The sequence below is a fragment of the Notechis scutatus genome, chromosome 2 (genome assembly GCF_049901735.1).
Source record: "Notechis scutatus isolate UNSWTSFEM ecotype Mainland chromosome 2, rNotScu1.2, whole genome shotgun sequence".
In the NCBI taxonomy this organism is placed as follows: domain Eukaryota; kingdom Metazoa; phylum Chordata; class Lepidosauria; order Squamata; family Elapidae; genus Notechis; species Notechis scutatus.
In genome coordinates, this window is record NC_142010.1 from 257476208 (window position 1) to 257494836 (window position 18629).

General features: G+C 42.9%; 1 protein-coding gene across 2 annotated transcripts in view; it reads right to left on the bottom strand.

The window, feature by feature from the left end:
- CTIF (cap binding complex dependent translation initiation factor) overlaps nucleotides 1–18629 on the bottom strand; it is a 175690-nt gene that overhangs the window by 110029 nt on the left and 47032 nt on the right. For both annotated transcript variants that reach the window (XM_087958673.1, XM_087958674.1), the window contains exons 4-6: nucleotides 18039–18112; nucleotides 14813–14917; nucleotides 11887–11962 (exon numbers count right to left, since the gene is read on the bottom strand). In XM_087958673.1, the coding sequence (XP_087814799.1) occupies nucleotides 11887–11962; nucleotides 14813–14917; nucleotides 18039–18112 (255 nt within the window). The remainder of the gene's footprint in view (nucleotides 1–11886; nucleotides 11963–14812; nucleotides 14918–18038; nucleotides 18113–18629) is intronic.

The window sequence follows — 18629 nt, forward strand, 5'->3', positions numbered from 1 at the left end:
GAGGGTTACGATTGCCAAACCCTGTTGCTTCTAGGTAGCTTGAGGTCAGCGGTGATGACTTCAATGGGAAGACAGCGCGCCCTGACCCTTGTTCAGGATGTGTATAGAAAGGCTGCTACTAACATACACTGCATTCTACTATTTGGAAAAAGTGACAACAGCTTCCTTTCTCCTCCCCCAGGCTCGGTTTAGCTAAAGGAGTCCGAGCCAACAGCCATCTTTTTTCCTTAAGCGTTGTAAAGATCACAGTGCCCTCTAGTGGTGGCCATGCAAAGTGCAGGGTTTAAAATCTCCCCTAGAGCAGGGATCCCCAACCCTGCATGCCCGGGAGCCGCCACTTTTTAAAAAGTCCGGTGACCCACCGAACTCTCTCGTCAAAATGCGGCGCCCGGTGAGCTGGGAAAGCGGGCTTTCCGAAATGCAAGAGTGCCCAGGGTTTCAGACCATCCCGAGTGGCCCCTGCCCTAGAGGAGAAGGGCTAACGTTTTTTTTTTCATTGGCAGAAGGAAAGGGGAAGGGAAGCTTAAGGTAAAAGGCATACTGCAAGTAGTCCTCCATGTATGACTGTAATTTTTGTCGTGAGTCGTAAAGCAGGTCATTGCCCACTGTTTACAAACACTTGCATATTGTTAAGCGAACGTTGCAGTTAAGCAAACCTATAGTTTTTTGCTATGAAGCAGTTTTGAAGTGACTGTATGACTAGTTGTCGCACGTACAACTGTGGCACTGTCCTCACGGCCACATGATCAAAAATTTGGATGCATGGGTGCTGAGAAACGCCCTGCCAGGCACGCAGGCAGCAAGGAATTAACCTTGAATCCTTGTGCAGCTGCAAGAGATTCAGAACTGACCCCATTAAGCTCCATAGAGCCTCGGTGGCTCAGTGGTTAGAATGCAGTACTGCAAGCTACTTCTGCTGCCTGCTGGCTGCCTGCAATTCGGCAGATCAAATCTCACCAGGCTCAAGGTTGACTCAGCATTCCATTCTTCCGAGGTGGGTAAAATGAGGACCCAAAATTGTTGGGGGGCAATAGGCTGGCTCTGTAAACCGCTTAGAGGGTGCTGTAAAGCACTGTGAAGCGGTATATAAGTCTAAGTGCTATTGCTATGTGTTCCCAGGCGAAGAGATTCCTGTATTATAGGCTGAGTATAATAAAGCAGTTAGCTTGAATTCAGTATAGAGCTGGAAGGGACCTTGGAGGTCTTCTAATCCAGCCCCCACATCAAGCAGAGATCCTATACCATTTCAGACAAGTAACTTCTCTTCTTTAAAACGTTCAGTGATGAAACACCCACAATGTCTGAAGGCAAGCTGTTCCACTGGTTAATTGTCCTCGCTGTTAAGAAGTTTCTCCTCAATTCCACATTGCTTCTCTCCTTGATGAGTTTCCATCCATTGTTTCTTGTCTTGCCTTCTAGTGCTTTGGAAAATGAGTTGACCCCCCTCCTCTTTGTGGCAGCCCCTCACGTCACCCCTAGTCCTTCTTTTCTTTAGACTGGCCATACTGAATTCCTGCCACTGTTTTTCATATGCTTTTCATTCTGCTGCCTGCTGGCTGGCTGCAATTCGGCAGATCAAATCTCACCAGGCTCAAGGTTGACTCAGCATTCCATTCTTCCGAGGTGGGTAAAATGAGGACCCAAAATTGTTGGGGGCAATAGGCTGGCTCTAGACCCTTAATCATCTTAGTTGCTCTTCTTTGCAATTTTTCCAAAGTCTCAGCATCTTTTTTGTAATGTGGTGACCAAAACTGGATGAAGTATTCCAGGTGTGGCCTTACTAAGGCTTTATAAAGTGGTACTCATACATCATGTAATTTGGAATGGTCACTAAATGAACTATTATAAGTTGACTACCTGTATTTATCATGGTTGCAGTGTCCTTCTTGAGGCTACATGAATCCCATCAGCAACCTTCCCAGCTCACTTCCAACAATCAATGTCAATGGGAGAAGTGGGATTTGCTTAACGACTTCATGATTTGCTTAACAACTGCAATGATTCACCTAACTTCTAAATGGGATGGGATTCAATGAATCCCCTTCTTGCTTAGCAACAGAAATTCTGGTCCCGGAAAAAGAAGGCGGAGCCTCCTCGCTGACGGACCGTACATCGCGACTCTCTGCGGCTATGGTCCATGCTCTTTTGTTGGAGAGCCCCAATCACTACGATTAGGGGCTGAAGCTGCCTTGGAGGGGCGGCGGAGTAAGGGGAAGCCGCAAGCCAGGTTGAGGGGAGCCGCATCTCCCCTCCTAGGCTTGGTCTTTTTCCCCCTGAAGACGACTGCAGAGGTGGTTTAAAATGGCCACCCTGAAGAGGAGGACTCAGCTGGATTAAGATTTGTGCAGGAGGGAAGAAAGAGGTGGATAACATCTGAACCAGGACAACTGGGCAATACAACTAAACAAAAGTACCCCGGGATTAAGGTAACACTGAATTTTTAAGAAAAGAAAAGTGAGCAGCGAAATTACAAAGGGACAGAAAAAAAAAAAGAAAATATTTTTGAAAGCTAAGTGGGGCTTCGAACCTGGAAAGGGAGAAGCTGCTGGAACTAAAGATTTAACTAAATTGGACTAAAATATTTTATTTTGGGAATAAACAGGCATAAAATAAAGCTGGATTTAAGATTGTCAAAAATAATAATAATAAAGTTTACAAATTGGAGACTGGACTGTGCTGGAATATTGAAGTTCGAAAAACCCTAAATAAAAAAATAGGGGGAAAAGGTGTATAACGGAAAGTGCCACCTTTTGACAAAAACTTGAGCTCAAACAAGGGAAAGCATCCTGTTTCCGAATGAATGTATGTGGATATAACATTAAAGAAATATTGAAACAAAGTAAGAATCTTAGAAAGTGAAAGCAGAACCAGAATAAAGAAAAAAGCAAGGACTGACTGACTGGGATTGATTGATGTTTTTGGTATAGACCCTGGGCTGGAATAATTGAGAACTTTAGAAAATTGAAAGAAGAAAGAAGGAAAGTAAAAGTGTTTATTTTGTGGACTTTAATGATCATAAAATATAAGAGTGTGTAATGATATCTATTCAGGAATTAAAAATGGAATTTAAAAATAGAAAAATGGAAATGGCAATTGAAGAACAAGAAGAAAGAGCTTCAGAGGAGGAGGAGTTGACTCAAGGAGAAGACATTTTAAATAGAAATTAAACACAAAGAACACTACAAAGAAGTGGGGAAAGAAAGAAGGTTAAAAAGTTGAGATTTAAGAAGGCAATCAAAAGGGGGAATACCTGTGAAGTCAGGAAAGGCAGAAAGACCCAGCAGAAAAGGGGAAAGGAAGATATTAAGAAAGAGAGGGATATAAACTGGAATGAGAAAAGATATGGGGAAAAGAGAGGGAGGAGAAGCAGTAAGAAACAGGTGCATGAAATAAAGAAATATGGAAATAGTAAAATGCTGAAAAGAAATTGTTTTTTCAGAGATAATGGTTGATGAATTAAAAAGGGGATTCTGCAGGGTGACAAGGGGTAATAAGAATATTTCTGCAATTAAAAATATTTAGAAAATAGGGTAATATAGATACTGATAACTCTTATTAAAAATTAAGGGGGGAAAATATGCTGTGGAATCCAAATGAAAAGATGTAATGATTATTATTGTAACTTCTTAAAAATAATGGTTTATTGGGAATCAAGATGAGGGAATAAAGGTATATTTTAATCATTGAGGTGTCACACTCAAAGCAGTAAAAGGGGGGAAGCCTATACTTGTTTTTTTGTGTGTGTGTTAAAATTTGTATTAATCTAGAATTTATAAAAAGAATGTGTAATGGAAAGGGAATATGACAAACTAAAGAACCAACTAAATTAATAAGTTAATATAGACTATTAAAAGCAAGGAGAGACATTGGTAACTTTGTTATTATCATTATCATTATTATTATTATTAGGCAAACACATATTATTTATCTTTATTTTTAAAATAAATATTAAAGGATTATATTTGAAATAATTGAAATGAAACAAAAAGATGTTTCGATTGAGATTAATGAAAGAGGCTAGAAATAATGTGTTTATTTTTCTCCTTACTGAAAATTTGGAATGGAAAAGGCAATAATAGAATTAAGTATGCATATATGAATGTATAATTGCTGTCATATTTGTATGTAAAGGTGATGACCCGGAAATATGTTGTCCACTAAAAAGAGATTTTTGTTTTTAATGTGAAAAACGGACTAAAATTTGTTTTTTTTTAAAAAAAAGAAATTCTGGTCCCAATTGTGCTTGTTGAGAATTACCTATACTACTCATCTGGACAAGTAGTCCTTGACTTACTGTCATGCCCCTGTCGGAGTCTGAATCAGAGGAGGAAGACAAACAGCTGACAGGGAGTAGGAGTGTGGCTCCGTTGGCTGTGGAGGAAACTGGGAAAGGGCAAAGTTCGGCTGGGCAGAGCAGGGAAGAGGTAGAACAAGGGAGAGGGAGTTCAGAGGAAGACAAAAGCCCACCCCCTCTTCATCCTAGGACACACAGGGAGGAACTGAGAAGAGAGCAACGTAGGTTGTGTGGCTTACGGGGGAGGAAAGGGCCCTGATTCTCTTCATTAGCCATACCTGGGAATGAGAGTTTAAAAGAAATACATGCTGAGTGCGGCAGCTGCTGGGAGCAAACTTGTGAGTTTATCTTGGTTGACTTTGGTTATCTGCGTTCCTGGCATCCTCCCAACTGTGTTGAGTTATTGCCGTGCCTTCACATCTGGAATTCTTGCTCCTGCCCTGCCGAACTAATTACCTCATTTTGCCTTGATTGGGCTTACAGTTACAGTTTTTGTTGACCATGTTTTGGACTTGATTCTCTGCAGCCAAAGGCTGTTCCTGGGTGAGTTTTTCTCCGGCCAGAAGGTAACCAGGACATTGGGGGCAAAGTTGGAGCTAATAAAGGGACTCCTACCGATTATCTGACTGTGCTGCCTTTGTGCCATGCCCCAGGTCATCACACTTACAGAGGTTCATTTAGTGACCGTTTGAAGTTACAACATCCCAATGGTCAAGTGATTTGCACTCAGATGCTTGACAACTGACTCGTATTTATGACGGTTGCAGTCTTCAGGAGTCATTTTGCAACCTTCTGGCAAGCAAAGTCAATGGAGAACCCAGATTCATTTAACAATCAGTTGAACACTGGGCGCTAACTAACGAAATGAAATTCAATGGTGAAAAAAGGTTCTACATTTAGGCAAGAAAAATCAAATGCTCAGGTACAGTATAGGTGGTACCTTGCTCAGTAGTAGTAACGGTGAGAGGGACCTCACAGAGTCCTAGTAGACAACCATTTAAATATGAGCCAGCAGTGTGCAGCAGCTGCCAAAAAAAACCCTCCATGTTACTAATTTAAGAACTAAAGGGAGTCACTGAACAAATGTGGCAAGAAAATTTGTAAAACGGGACAAGTTCACTTAACAAATTTTTCACTTAACAACATAGATTTTGAGCTCAGTTGTGGTCTTAAGTTGAGGACTTCCCTGTCATTCAAGGCAGCTTCATTTTGTTTTGCGCTGCATGGTTAGAACTGAACACACTGCCTTCTCTAAACTGATTAGCTGTGCCGAATCAAATGTGAATATATGCTGCCCTCTGCTGGCTATCAATAACAACAAACATTTCTTGATGGAGTATGGCAGTGGCCCCCAACCTTTTTGAACCAGGGACCGGTTTCACGATTATTTATTCTTCCACGGACCGATACCTGAGTAACGTGAGACTCCACCGCCATTGGGACGGCTCTTCGTTCTCAAGCCGCCCCCTTCGATGAAACTAAGGCGCGAGCACCCAAACGCCCCGCTTTCCAACTGAAAACCGGAAGCACTTTCCAACCAAAAACCCAGAAGCAACCGAAACCCGGAAGCGCTGTTGAAACAAGATGGCGGCGCCCAAGCTTTGCGGCCCAGTAAAAATGATCCACGGACGGGTACCGGTCCGGGACCGTGGTTGGGGACCCCTGGAGTATGGAATAAGAACTTGGTTTCTTTTCAGGCTAATTTGCCACAAGTGGAGAAAGCCACCAGCCAGTTCTTAGAAAACTTTTTTTTTTTTTTTTTTAAGCAAAGGGGAAGTCACAGCCTCCAACATTCTCCAGCAGAGCAGAAAGACACATGCTTGAATCTCATTTCTTCGTTTTATTTCAACGCAAAAGAGGTGACCTACATAAAGTTGATTTCGTTGAGGCCTTGAAATGCTTCTGTCTCGATGACACAGATGGAGCCCGCAGTAATCTGAGGCTTTTTAGCACCAGAGGCAAGAATGAAACTGGCCTCTTTTTAGAAAAAAAAATAAAGGAATGCAAAGTTGCTTTAACCTGTTGCAGTTCAAGTGTTATATTCCTAAAGATAGTGATATCCCACCATCTTTATTCTTCTAAATTTCTGGGTGATGAACAAGCAAAAGAGGGTTTTTTTAAAAAAAATTCTCTTTGTAATTTCCAGGGATTAGAAGCAATTTAGCATCCGAAACTACAGGTAGTCTTCAACTTATGATCACAATTGAGCCTAAAATGTATGTTGCTAACTGAGACATTTGTTCAGTGAGTTTTGTCCCATGTTACGACTTTTCTTGCCACATTGGTTAAGTGAATCACTGCAATTGCTACTGGTTGTTGTGTGAATCTGGCTTCACCATTGACTCTGCTTGTCAAAAAGGTCGCAAAATGAGATCACATGACCCCAGAACACTGCAACCGTCATAAATGTCTGCTGTCAAGACTTTCAGACTTTCTCCACGGTCTTGGGTTGGATTGACAGAGGTTATATGCAGTGGTGGGATTCAAAAATTTTTTACTACCGGTTCTGTGGGCAAGGCTTGGTGGGCGTGGCTTGATGGGTGTGGCAGGGGAAGGATACTGCAAAATCCCCTTCCCTCCCCACCTCACTAACCTGATTTCCAGCTCTGTTGTCCTGTGTAGGGCAACAAAAGAAGACCCAGCTGGGACTCAATGGGAGGCAGAGAAGAGATGGGGGCAGGGCCAGTCAGAGGTGGGATTTGCCGGTTCTCCGAACTACTCAAAATTTCCACTACTGGTTCTCCAGAACTGATCAGAACCTGCTGAATACCACCTCTGGTTATACAGCAGGAACAAACCAACCAACTTTTTGAACTGCACTCCGAAACACCCAAGTAACCAAACCTACTCCTGAACAAGTGATACAACATGGCAGAAACCACACCGCTCGGTGAGGGTACGTGTTGTTGCACCTCGCACCCGCTGAAGTTTCTGGATGGTCTTCAGAAGCAATTCCAGGGAAAAAGAACTACATTAAACCGTGAGAAACGGGGAATCCAAGTTATTTCCTCTCACCTCCCAAAAACCAACCGGATTCACCGATTCAGGATGGAGCAGCCCCACCACAGTATGGTATCTCCAATTTCCAACCAAGATATTATGGTTGAGAGTTTCAAAAGCTGCTGAGGGATCCAGCAGGACAAGGATGGTTAAAAAACTTCACCATGAACAAAATCAAGAGTGAAGCAACAACAACAGAAACACGTCAATTCCTCTATTTTTTGTTAGAACTTCAGCAGATGCCTGCTGTGTCCATTTCCAGCCACAAGGTGGAGCAATGATAGTCCAGAAAATATCCCAGGCAAGAGAGCTGGAATGTAAAATTCAATGCTTGAGCCCAGAAGGCACACCCAAATTCCTGACGACCATCATCCTTGCCCGGGAAAAGAATTCTGACAATTGCAGTAATGCAAAGGAGGGAAAAGGTTCATTAAACAGAGAATTCACAATGGCAACTGGCAACTTCGATTCCAAGCATTCTTGATGAAAGTCACAAGAGAAATCTGGCATAAAAATAAGCGCGTTTGTGCAAGTAATCCTCAATTTATGACTGTAATGGAGGAGGGAATTTCCATCGTATATCATGACAATCAGAAGTTGAGGCACCCAGATGTCTGACACGATTTTATGACTTTTTTTTTGCAGTGGCCATTAAGTGAACATGGCAGTCGTTAAGCGAACCCATGTTCACAATGGACATTTTTTGGTGGAAACTGGAAATAAATTTTTTTGCTGGTTTCCGGCAAAAAAAAATTGTCATAAATTGTAGTCATGGTATTATGGCACCCTGAAAACAGTTGCCAAGTGCCCAAAAATGTGAACATGTGAATGCAGAAGGGAAGCGGCCATTGTAACTTTGAACCTGACTCTTTAAGTACCTTTTGGGAAGTCTGCCACAACTTCAACCCAGTTATTAAACAAATGGTCATAAGTTGAGGATTACCTGTAGTTTTGATCTGCTCTTCAGGTCTAGATCCGTGATGGCAGTGCCACAGGTGACATGCAAAGCCATTTGTGCCGGCACGCAAGCCGCAGGCAAACTTACCTCACTGCACATGTGCGTGCCTCACAGCTGATTTTTGGCTGTTTGAGGCCTTTTTCAGCCTCCCAGAGGCTTGAGGACAGCTTCTGCAGCCTTTGCAGGCCGAAAAATAGGCCCATTTTGTCACTTCCTGTAATACCCGAAGTGATGAAACGGGCCTATTTTTCGGCCTGCAAAGGCTGCAGAAGCTGTCCTCAAGCCTCTGGGGGGCCGAAAAAGGCCTCAAACGGACCAAAAATCAGCTATGAGGCACAGTGCAGCTAAGGGGCCGGTGGGGGGTGGGATTGCGCGCACATGTGCAGGGGACGGGGGGGCGCACACATTGTCTTCTGGGTGCTGGCATGTTAGTGCGTGTGCGCAAGCATAATTTTTGGCACAGGAGCCCAAAAAGGTTAACCACCACTGGTCTAGATATTGCTATTATATCACTGCACACGTATCTTAGAAAGTAAACATGGGATCCGGTGCTTTGACGAAAATGACAAAATGAGCATCATCCTGAGGTACATAGAAAAAGGGGCGGAGCCTGTGTCATAATAGTGCAATGTTGTTTGTTTGATCTTTTGCTTCCCCTTGCATGGGGGGTCTCTGCTAGTACATGAAGCATATCGTCAACTCATAAAACATTTCTATGGCCATTTTATATCTGCCAACAGAAAGGGAGGGGGGAAAGGGGTTTGAAAGAGCATTGCAGCAGCTTGGAAATGAAAGTGCATTTCATTCATAGTTTTTCAGAGATTGTAACTAGGTGACTGAAGTTTCTGCCGCACAAAAATCTAATTGGAGAACATGATTGATGACTCTTGGCTATGGATGTGTCCCATTGGAGAATAGGAATTATGATACACCCAGGGGGTGGGGTCAAGGGTGACAATGAATTACGTGTCTCAGAGTCGGCTACACCCAGGTCATGCCGACATGTTAACTCCCAATAAATCCTGTTTAATTTTAGAAGTTTGGCTCGAGACTCATGATTTAAGTGGGGTAACTGACGGAATCCTGACACATATGTGATATCTTTTGAGGGCCAAACAAAATTTGGGAGGTAAATGGCCCAGGTTCATTGAGCCATTGGTCTAGTGCAGGGGTGTCAAACTTGATTTCATTGAGGGCTGCATCAGGGTTGTGCTTGACCTCGAGGGGATGGGGGGTGTGGTCGAGGGGGGGCATGGCCAGCTCGACATCACTTGTTTTATGGGCACCTGTGGTGGCCCGGGTAGGGCTGGGGGGGATCCTCCTGCAGCCCTCTGCCAGCAAAAATGGCGCTCAAGAGGGCCTCCCGAGCTGCATTTTTGCTGGCAGAGACACCATGGGCCGGTCCTTCGCTGTTTCCAGGGCAACCCCATGGGCCAGATCTAAGCATACCATGGGCCAGATCCGGCCCGTGGGCCTTGAGTTTGACACCCCTGGTCTAGTGGTTAAGAGCACCAGGCTAGAAACTGGGAGACTGTGAATTCTAGTCTTGCATTGGGGATGAAAGCCAGCAGGATGATCTTGGGCCAATTACCATGAGACTTTGAGTTCTAGCCCTGCCTTAGGCGTGAAAGTCAGCTGAATGACACTGGGCCAGCCATTCAGTCAAACTCACCTCACAGGGTTGTTATTTTGGGGAAAATAGGAAGAGGAAGTTGTGTTGGATATGTTCGCCACTGTCATGCCCCTGGTGGAGTTTGACGCTGAGGGAGAGGAGGAATAGCCGACAGGGAGTGGAAGTGTGGCTCTGGAGGTTGTGGAGGAGGCTGGGGAAGGGCAGAGGCCGGTTGGGCAGTCAGAAGAGGACCCAGGCCCATCCCCTATCCATCCTAGGGCACACAGGGAAGATAGGATAAGGGAGAGACGTGGCCTACTCAGGAGGAGAGGGCCTTGATCCTCTTCATGGGCTGCAGCTGTGACAACTGAATGGACAGACATGTGTACAGGCGAACGCTGGAAACAAAGCATGGAAATTTCTCTAGTTTATGGTTCCTCTCTGAGTTTGGCGTCCTTCCCAGTGTGTGTTATCTATGGACATCCTCCAGCCCTTATATCTTGCCTGGTTTGTCTTTTTTCCTTCTTCTTGTAACTGTTTGTGTGGGAGTTTTTTTGTCTTCTGTCAAGAGTATTCGGAGCTTGGAAGCAAAGTGAAGGAATAAAAGGGGCTTCACCTGTTTCCTATGACTGTGTTTGTTTTGTATCCCACCCTGGGTCATCACAGCCACCTTGAATTATTTGTGAAAATAATAAAGGCAGGATACAAATACATAAATAATTAGGTAGTCCTCAACTTACAAAAACAATTCAAGCCCAAAATTTCTGACAGTTGTTAAATGAGTTTTTCCCCATGGTATGAACTTTTTTGCCACAATCGATAAGTGAACCACGGCTGTTGTTAAGTTAGTAACACAGTTGTGAAGCGAGTCTGGGTACCCCATTGATTTTGCTTGTCAGAAGGTGGCAAAAAATGTTCACATGATCCTGGGACACTGCAACCATCATAAATATATGCCAATTGGCAAGCATCCGAATTTTGCTGACGTGAGCATGGGGATGCTGCAATACTTGTTAAGTGAAACACGTCGTAAGTCACTTACATGAAACCAAAAGTCTTGGTGACTTGGAGGATTACCTGTGTTGAGATGGTTCGTCGCACAGTTTATTGTTATTAATAAATTATAAGATATATATTATAAGAGAAGCAACTTAGAACTAAGGAGAAATTTCCTGACAGTTAGAACAATTAATCAGTGGAACAACTTGCCTCCAGAAGTTGTGAATGCAACAACGCTGGAAGTTTTTAAGAAGAGATTGGATATCCATTTGTCTGAAGTGGTGTAGGGTTTCCTGCCTGGGCAGGGGGTTGGACTAGAAGACCTCCAAGGTCCCTTCCAACTCTGTTATTCTATATTATCCTTTTGGCATCCAGATGGTCCACCAAACAAGAATACAGATTCTAGGTTTAGCCTAACCCTAAACCTAAAAATAAATTATACACCAGAAATGTTCCTATTAGGAATAACACATGAGAATCTTAAAAAAAAGCAGATATATATCTAATTAGTCATATTATCACAGCCGCAAGATTATCAATTGCCCAAACCTGGAAATTAAAAAAAAAAACCTAACGACAAAGTAATAATACAAACATTTTTATACTGCGCCGAGTTAGATTAACATTAGAACTGAAGGAGCAAGATACTGCAGAATTCTATGAAATATGGAAAAAAAAATATAATTGGAGGGATGTGAAAGGAAGTCAAAAAAATGTGAAATAGAAACTAAAGAAAGAGCTTATACCGCAACAAAATGTCTAAGATAGAAACAGATACAAAGATTTATAATGTAAATAAGTATATAGATGTGTGTGTGTGTGTGTGTGTGTGTGTGTGTGTGTGTGTGTGTGAATATTGTTTGATGACATTCTGCTATTATAATAATGTAAAGACTGTTGATATATGTCAAAAGATCACCATCACTTAAAAATTGTGTTTTTAAAATCTAATTTTCAATAAAAATGTATATATACAGTATATAAACAAAGAATACAGATTCCAGGGGATGGGAGAAAACTCACCTGCCAGGCTGGGAGAACTTTTCCAATGTCGTTTAAGTTGATTCCATCTCCTTCTTCACATTTTCCTTTGCCAATTCTAAACCAGGGATAGACAAATGGGTCAAGTAAAGCACAATTTATGTATTTTGCTTATTATTTATTAAGCAAATTTCTATGGCGGACCAACTCACACACGGTGACTCTGGGTGGCTTGCAAGATTAAAATTTCACAATGCAAAAATTCATCACACACACACACACACACACACACACACACACACAGCAGTGGCCGCAACCAAACAATCACACCAGTCACTTGATCAGCTCCATATCAACCTGGACTCCCCAGGCCTTGCTGGAAGAACCACATCTTCAGGGCATTCTGAAAAGGTATTAAGGTGGGGGCCAATCTTATATCTAGGCAAATGGCAAAAAGCCTCGATGGTGCAGTGGTTAGAGTACAGTACTGCAGGCTACTTCTGCTGACTGCCAGCTGCCTGAAATTCGGCAGATCAAATCTCACCAGGCTCAAGGTTTACTCAGCCTTCCATCCTTCCGAGGTGGGTAAAATGAGGACCCAGATTGTTGGGGACAAGAGGCTGACTCTGTAAATCGCTTAGAGAGGGCTGTAAAAGCATTGTAAAGCGGTATATAAGTCTAAGTGCTACTGCTATTGCTATTTCAAAGGGAGAGAGCCACCACACAGAAGGCCCTGTTCCTTTGTCCCACTAGATGTACTTCCCTAATTGATTGACCTGCAACAGGTAGTTTGCCTGTGTGAAACTGCACACATAATTAAAGGTGACATTGATTTTTTTTTGGGGGGGGGAGAAAAATCAGGGTAGTTTTTCTCAAATTATAGGACAAATAAAGACAAAAAATAATATTTTTTTCTTCTTACGATTATAACTTTTATTCATGTACCCTTTGTTTCTATGATGGCAAAATGCTTGCAAGGGTATGCATTCTGTAGCCCCACCAAGATTCCTATTTGCCAAGCTTGCAAAGGATTCTGGGCATTGTACTGTATTATTATCATAGATTGCCTTTCCTTGCAAGGGGTCTTTATGCTTTCCTTACCTTGGCTTTTGTTTCATACGAAGACTTGCAGGAACATAATATACCGGACCTGCTATTTCCTCAAGGTAAACTTCACATTTAATATTTACACAGCACAATGATCTTTTCACTTCCTGCCCCTAAGCCAGTGTAGCTCAGTCAAACAGTGTACAATTGTGGCTTGGAATACTGAGACCCAGAAAAAAGGGGAAATCATGGGGGAAAAAGGGGGTGAAAAGAACATTTTTCTCTAAAGCCTTTTGGTTTGTGGGATTTCCCCCCACTCCAGTTAAAATAAATAGGAGGAAAGAGATTTATGAAATAGTTCCTATTATCTTTATTTCAAATCAAACACAAATAGATCTGTGTCTGGTAATATTTACACCAAATCAAAACAGTAATGTGTGAATTGACATCGAGACACAACTGGTAATTGGACTTCAGATTCAAATGGATTCGTCAACATCTCACATTGTAAAATATACATTCTGAGCCTTAGCTCTCTTAACTGTCTCACTTAGCAACACAAATTTTGGGGTCAACTGTGGTCATAGGTTGAGGACTGTGTGTACAGTATTGTCACAAGCACTATGTGAGGATGTTGATTTTAGTTCTGCATTTAACACAATTCTTCCACATAGACTAGTGTCTAAATTTCTGGACCTTGGACTTTCTTATTCAATCTGCCTTTGCTTTATGGATTACCTGTCTGGCCGCTCACAGAGGGTCAGATTAGGTAATCATACCTCTTCAGCCCTTATTCTTAACACTGGTACACCACAAGGTTGCATGTTGAGTCCCTTACTCTATATTCTTTATGTGCATGACTGCATTCCCACTCACGCTAGTAATACTATTACTAAATTTGTAGATGATACAACAGTGGTGGGACTCATCTATGGGGGGATGAGTCTGCCTATCGAGATGAGGTGGACCGGTTGCTTTCATGGTGTGGAGACAATAACTTGGTCCTCAACACCAAGGAGCTTATAGTGGACTATAGAAGGAACAGATCAGACATCCAGCCCTTGCTTATCAATGGAGACCGAGTGGAGCAAGTGGCCAGTTTTAAGTTTCTGGGTGTTACCCTAAAAGAGGACATGACCACTCACATTGCAACCCTGGTCAAAAAGGCCCAGCAGAGGTTATACGACCTGAGACTTCTCAGAAAACAGCAACCGAATGAAAAACTGCTGGTGACCTTCTACCGCTGCACCATAGAGAGTATCTTAACTTACTGCACCTCCGTATGGTTTGCCAATTGCACAGGGGCAGATAGGACAGCACTCCAGAGGGTTAACGTCATTGCCCAGAAGATCACTGGTTGCCCTCTCCCCTCTTTGGAAGAGCTTTAGAGCTCCTGCTGCCTTAAGAAAGTTCAAAACATTCTCAAAGATCCATCTCATCCTGGGCACCCTTTTTTTTGAACTATTACCATCTGGCAGACGGTACAGGACAATAAAAACAAGGACAAATAAGCTGAAAAACAGCTTCTATCCCAGGGAAGGAATTCTATTGAATTCTACTGTATAGTGCAATATTAATGCAATATCAGGGGTTTTCAATTCAATGTACAGAATTTGAAGGTTGTGTGTTTGTGTTTATTTTCATAGTCATGATGTGCACTGGTGTTTGATTTCATTGTACAAGGTGCAATGACAATAAGGTAAACTAAACTAAACTAAACTGAACAATTCAAGTGGACTGAAGTCTTTCTGCCTTTTGATCAAGGTTTATCCTGATTCTCCCCAACTTGGTATCTGCCGTCTGATGGCTAAGAATTCTCTGATTAGTCCCAGCCCCTCCGCAAAGCCAGGAAAGTTACCAGGGTAGCAAAACCGACTTCCTGCATTTTAAAATCTTTCTTTCGTATAAACCGGATACTTACCCTTCTCTGTCTATCTGTGGAAGAGGATGCTTGGGAGTGTTGCGAAGTTTTCTATGGAACTGTGTGAAGTCAAGTTTCTCTGGTTGCAAATCCCAGGTGGCCCCACTGCAGAATAAAAATATATATATGAAGAAATAGAAAAGCTGAAGATTTGGAAGGAAACACTGTGTAAAATGGTAACTGGGTTTAACAAAGAATTGGGAGCACTAGGCAAACTAATATAACATTTCATTACCAGGGCATTGATGATGTTGCCTAGTCAGGTAATGAAACGTCTACAAGAAAATAATCAAGCTCAGAGAGCAGCAAGGAGCTCTCAATTCAATCCGAGCTACAAATATTCTGTTCTATCGAAACTGATGTTAGGCTGTATATTGAGGGTGACTGCAATCAAATAAACCAACCATATTACTGAAGTGAAGAAGGCAGTCCAGGTAAAACCTTCTGCCCTTGTGAAAAACATAATCATAATAACAATAACAACAACAATAGCAATAACAATAATAACAATAACAATAATAATTTACTGTCATTGTACATATTATACACAGTATACATATACAACGAAATTAACATAACAGCCAGAGACCAGTCCCAACACTCACACCCACATGACAATCCCCAAACCCCCCAAAATTTCCCGCCCCTTAAAAACACACAAGCATCCACACAACAGACCAAGTGATACTGTCCAACAGCTTACTGATTGTGATCCTTAAGTTCATTGTTAAGTGCAATTATAGCTCTGGGATAAAAACTGTTCGGAAAACATGAGGTCCAAGTTTTAATTGTTCTGTATCTTCTGTCAGAAGGCAACAGTTCACAAAGATTGTAAGCAGGATGGGAAGAGTCTCTGTGAATATTGTGCAACTTCCTCAAACAGTGAGATGCGAAGATGTCGTCCAGGGCTGGTAGCTGGAGCCTGGTGATATTTTGGGCAATTTTAATGATTCTCTGTAAAGCTTTTTTGTCTGCTACAGAGTTGCTCCCATACCATGCAAGAATGCTATATGTCAGGACATAAGAATCAGAACGAGAGAATGTCTACACTGCAAATTTGTTCCACCTTTGACAACTGACTGATTTGATGGCAAACAAAATTATATGTGTATTAGTCCTTAAGCTGAATTACTAAGACATTTATTAAGACCCTTTGATGTTCCAACTGGTAAATGGAGATGTACAAAATGGAACTGAAATTATGACAAGAGCGACAGAGCAAAATGTGAATTAATAAAGAGCGATGGAATCCAGAGAAGTTATTAAACCCACAAATAGCATCTGAATGTTGGGCCTCTTTTGATACCTGAAAGGGCAGGAAAGGGCAGGTGACCAAAACTTCAGCTATCAAAATGAAACTGATCTTTCAAGTATGAACACGAAGGCAGAGGTGGTAGGCGGAGGCAGTGCAGCCGACGGGTGGTGGCGTGGCTACGGGAAGCAGCCCCGGGAGTTCCTGCCCTCCCTTTTGGGGCGCCGCTTGCTGCACCGCAGCTGCCACGTGGTAGGGAGACCGTCACATGGCAGCTTAGCCAGACAGCCGAGCCCAGGGGCAGTGGGGGTGGTGGCAAGATCTGGGAACGGTGGGAGGCCCTGGGAAGATCTGGGAACAGTGGGGGAGCCCGCAAGATCTTGGAACGGGAGGGCAGCAAGATCTGGGAACAGTGGGGGGCCCAGCAAGATCCGGGAATGAGGGGGCAGCAAAATCTGGGAACAGTGGTGGCCCCAGCAAGATCCGGGAATGTGGGGGCTAGCATGACTCACAGGCTTACCTGTGAGCAGGCAGATCTGGGCTGCTCAGTTGGGGCACAGGCACCACGTGGGAAGGCAGGTTAAAGGCAAGCCACGAGGACCCAGCATACAAGGAGTGATTGGGTGGGGTGAACGTCAGGTAAGCGGGACGAGCGAGCATTGGGTGGGGCAAGCGAGCAAGCGGCGACCAGTCGGGGGCATGGCCAGCCAAAAGTCACTACCGGTTTGGTGACCCATGCCAAATCGTTGCTACCGGTTCACCTAAACCGGTTCAAACCAGCTGAATATCACCACTCCGTGACCCTGTTTTCCCCCTCCCCCCTTGGTGTTTCATCAATCAGATTCTCCAACAAAGCCACGGGCTGGGTGTCATCAATCACATTCTCCAATGAAGGATTTTCATGGGCAGAAGATCTGGTAGCCTAGCTACAATCTTTGTAAGATAAGTGTGGAAAGTACTTCTGGTTCTCTCCCCCCCCCCACCCCCGCTTATGGCTACTCAACATAGGAATGCTTTACGAGTTGACATCAAGATTCCTTTTACACAATGGTTCTCAAGCCCGTGGCTCTCCCTCCTGTCTCCCAATGTCATTCTCATTTACCATTACAATTTGCTAGAACACAGAACGAGGACTTCTGTCACTGCTTCAGCCCTAAGGAGCACCATTTCCCCTGAGATCCATATGGACCCCAACCTGAACATATTTAACAAAGCGCTTCACACTTAGTTTGCCTTCAAGGACTTGAGCTAACTGCTGGTGGAAACCTCCAGAGTACTCCCATCGTGTGGATCATCTGTGTAAAATTACCTTTTGGTGTTTTTGATGCATTTTTAAAATCAATTTTTATCACTGCATCTCTCTCTTACTTATCTACGTTCCCGTTCCTGCTCCTCGCACAAAAATCATTGGATTTAGGGATTTAGGATTAAAAAAGGACAGAGGTTGGGAAAAGATTAAGATGAGAATTACTTGACAGAAAGAAAGCAGGAAGTTATAACAGTACGTTCTTGTTATTTTTCTTATCTTCTTTTCTTCAATTCTTATTTTCAAACTTTGCTTTTGTTTGTTCTATATTGTTAATATATTGAAAAATACATTAGATTGATAGAAGACAGACAGACAGACGGAGAGATATAGAGGTACTGTAGTTTTAACTGTGGAATAAAGTGGTACCTTGGTACTCATTGTTAATTGGTTCCAGGAGGTGTGATGAGTACCAAAAAATTGTACCAAACAACTTTTTCCTACAAGGAATGTTGTAGTGTGTCACAAGGCAGCTAACATTGACAAGTTCTAGCTTGTATGTTGAGTACCAAATAACTATGAGTACTGGGATAATTTTTTTGTGTTAAAATGCGTTGAGAACCAGATTTTATGAGTTTTAAGCAGTTGAGTACCAAGGTACCACTGTACTTTGACAATTACAAGTTGCAAGCCAAAATATTCACCTACAGAAGTAAAAGTAAGTTTACCTGAACGATTCAAGAGTGTTGGCTGCCCAGATATCCGTTCCCAACATGTCCAGAGAGCTGTTTTGGTTTCCATTCTTTAAACAAGAAAGTAGACAAGACAATTGGAGATGTTTCCTTGTATGTTAAAATGTTAGCTTTGTTACAGCATATTTTTTATACCGGTAGTCCTCGACTTAAAACAGTTTGTTTAGTGATCATCTGAAGTTACAACAACACGGGGAAAAAGTGACTTATGACCATTTTTCACACTTACAACCGTTGCAGCATTCCCACGATCATGGGATCAAGCTTGGGGTGCTTGTCAACTGGCTCATATTTATGATGATTGCAGTGGCCCAGGATCATGTGAACGCCTTTTGTAACCTTCTGACAATCAAAGTTAATGGACAAACCAAATTCACTTAACCACATTGCTAACTTAACAAGTGCAGTGACTCACTTAACAACTGTGGCAAGAAAGTATTGTGGTTCACCGGCAGCAGGTGCGGACATCTGAGGTCTCGGAGAGTGAGGACTCAGATGAGGGGCCTGCGTGTGATGCAGGGATGGGGCCAGGACCATCAGGGAGTGGAGTGCTGCCTTCGGAGATTG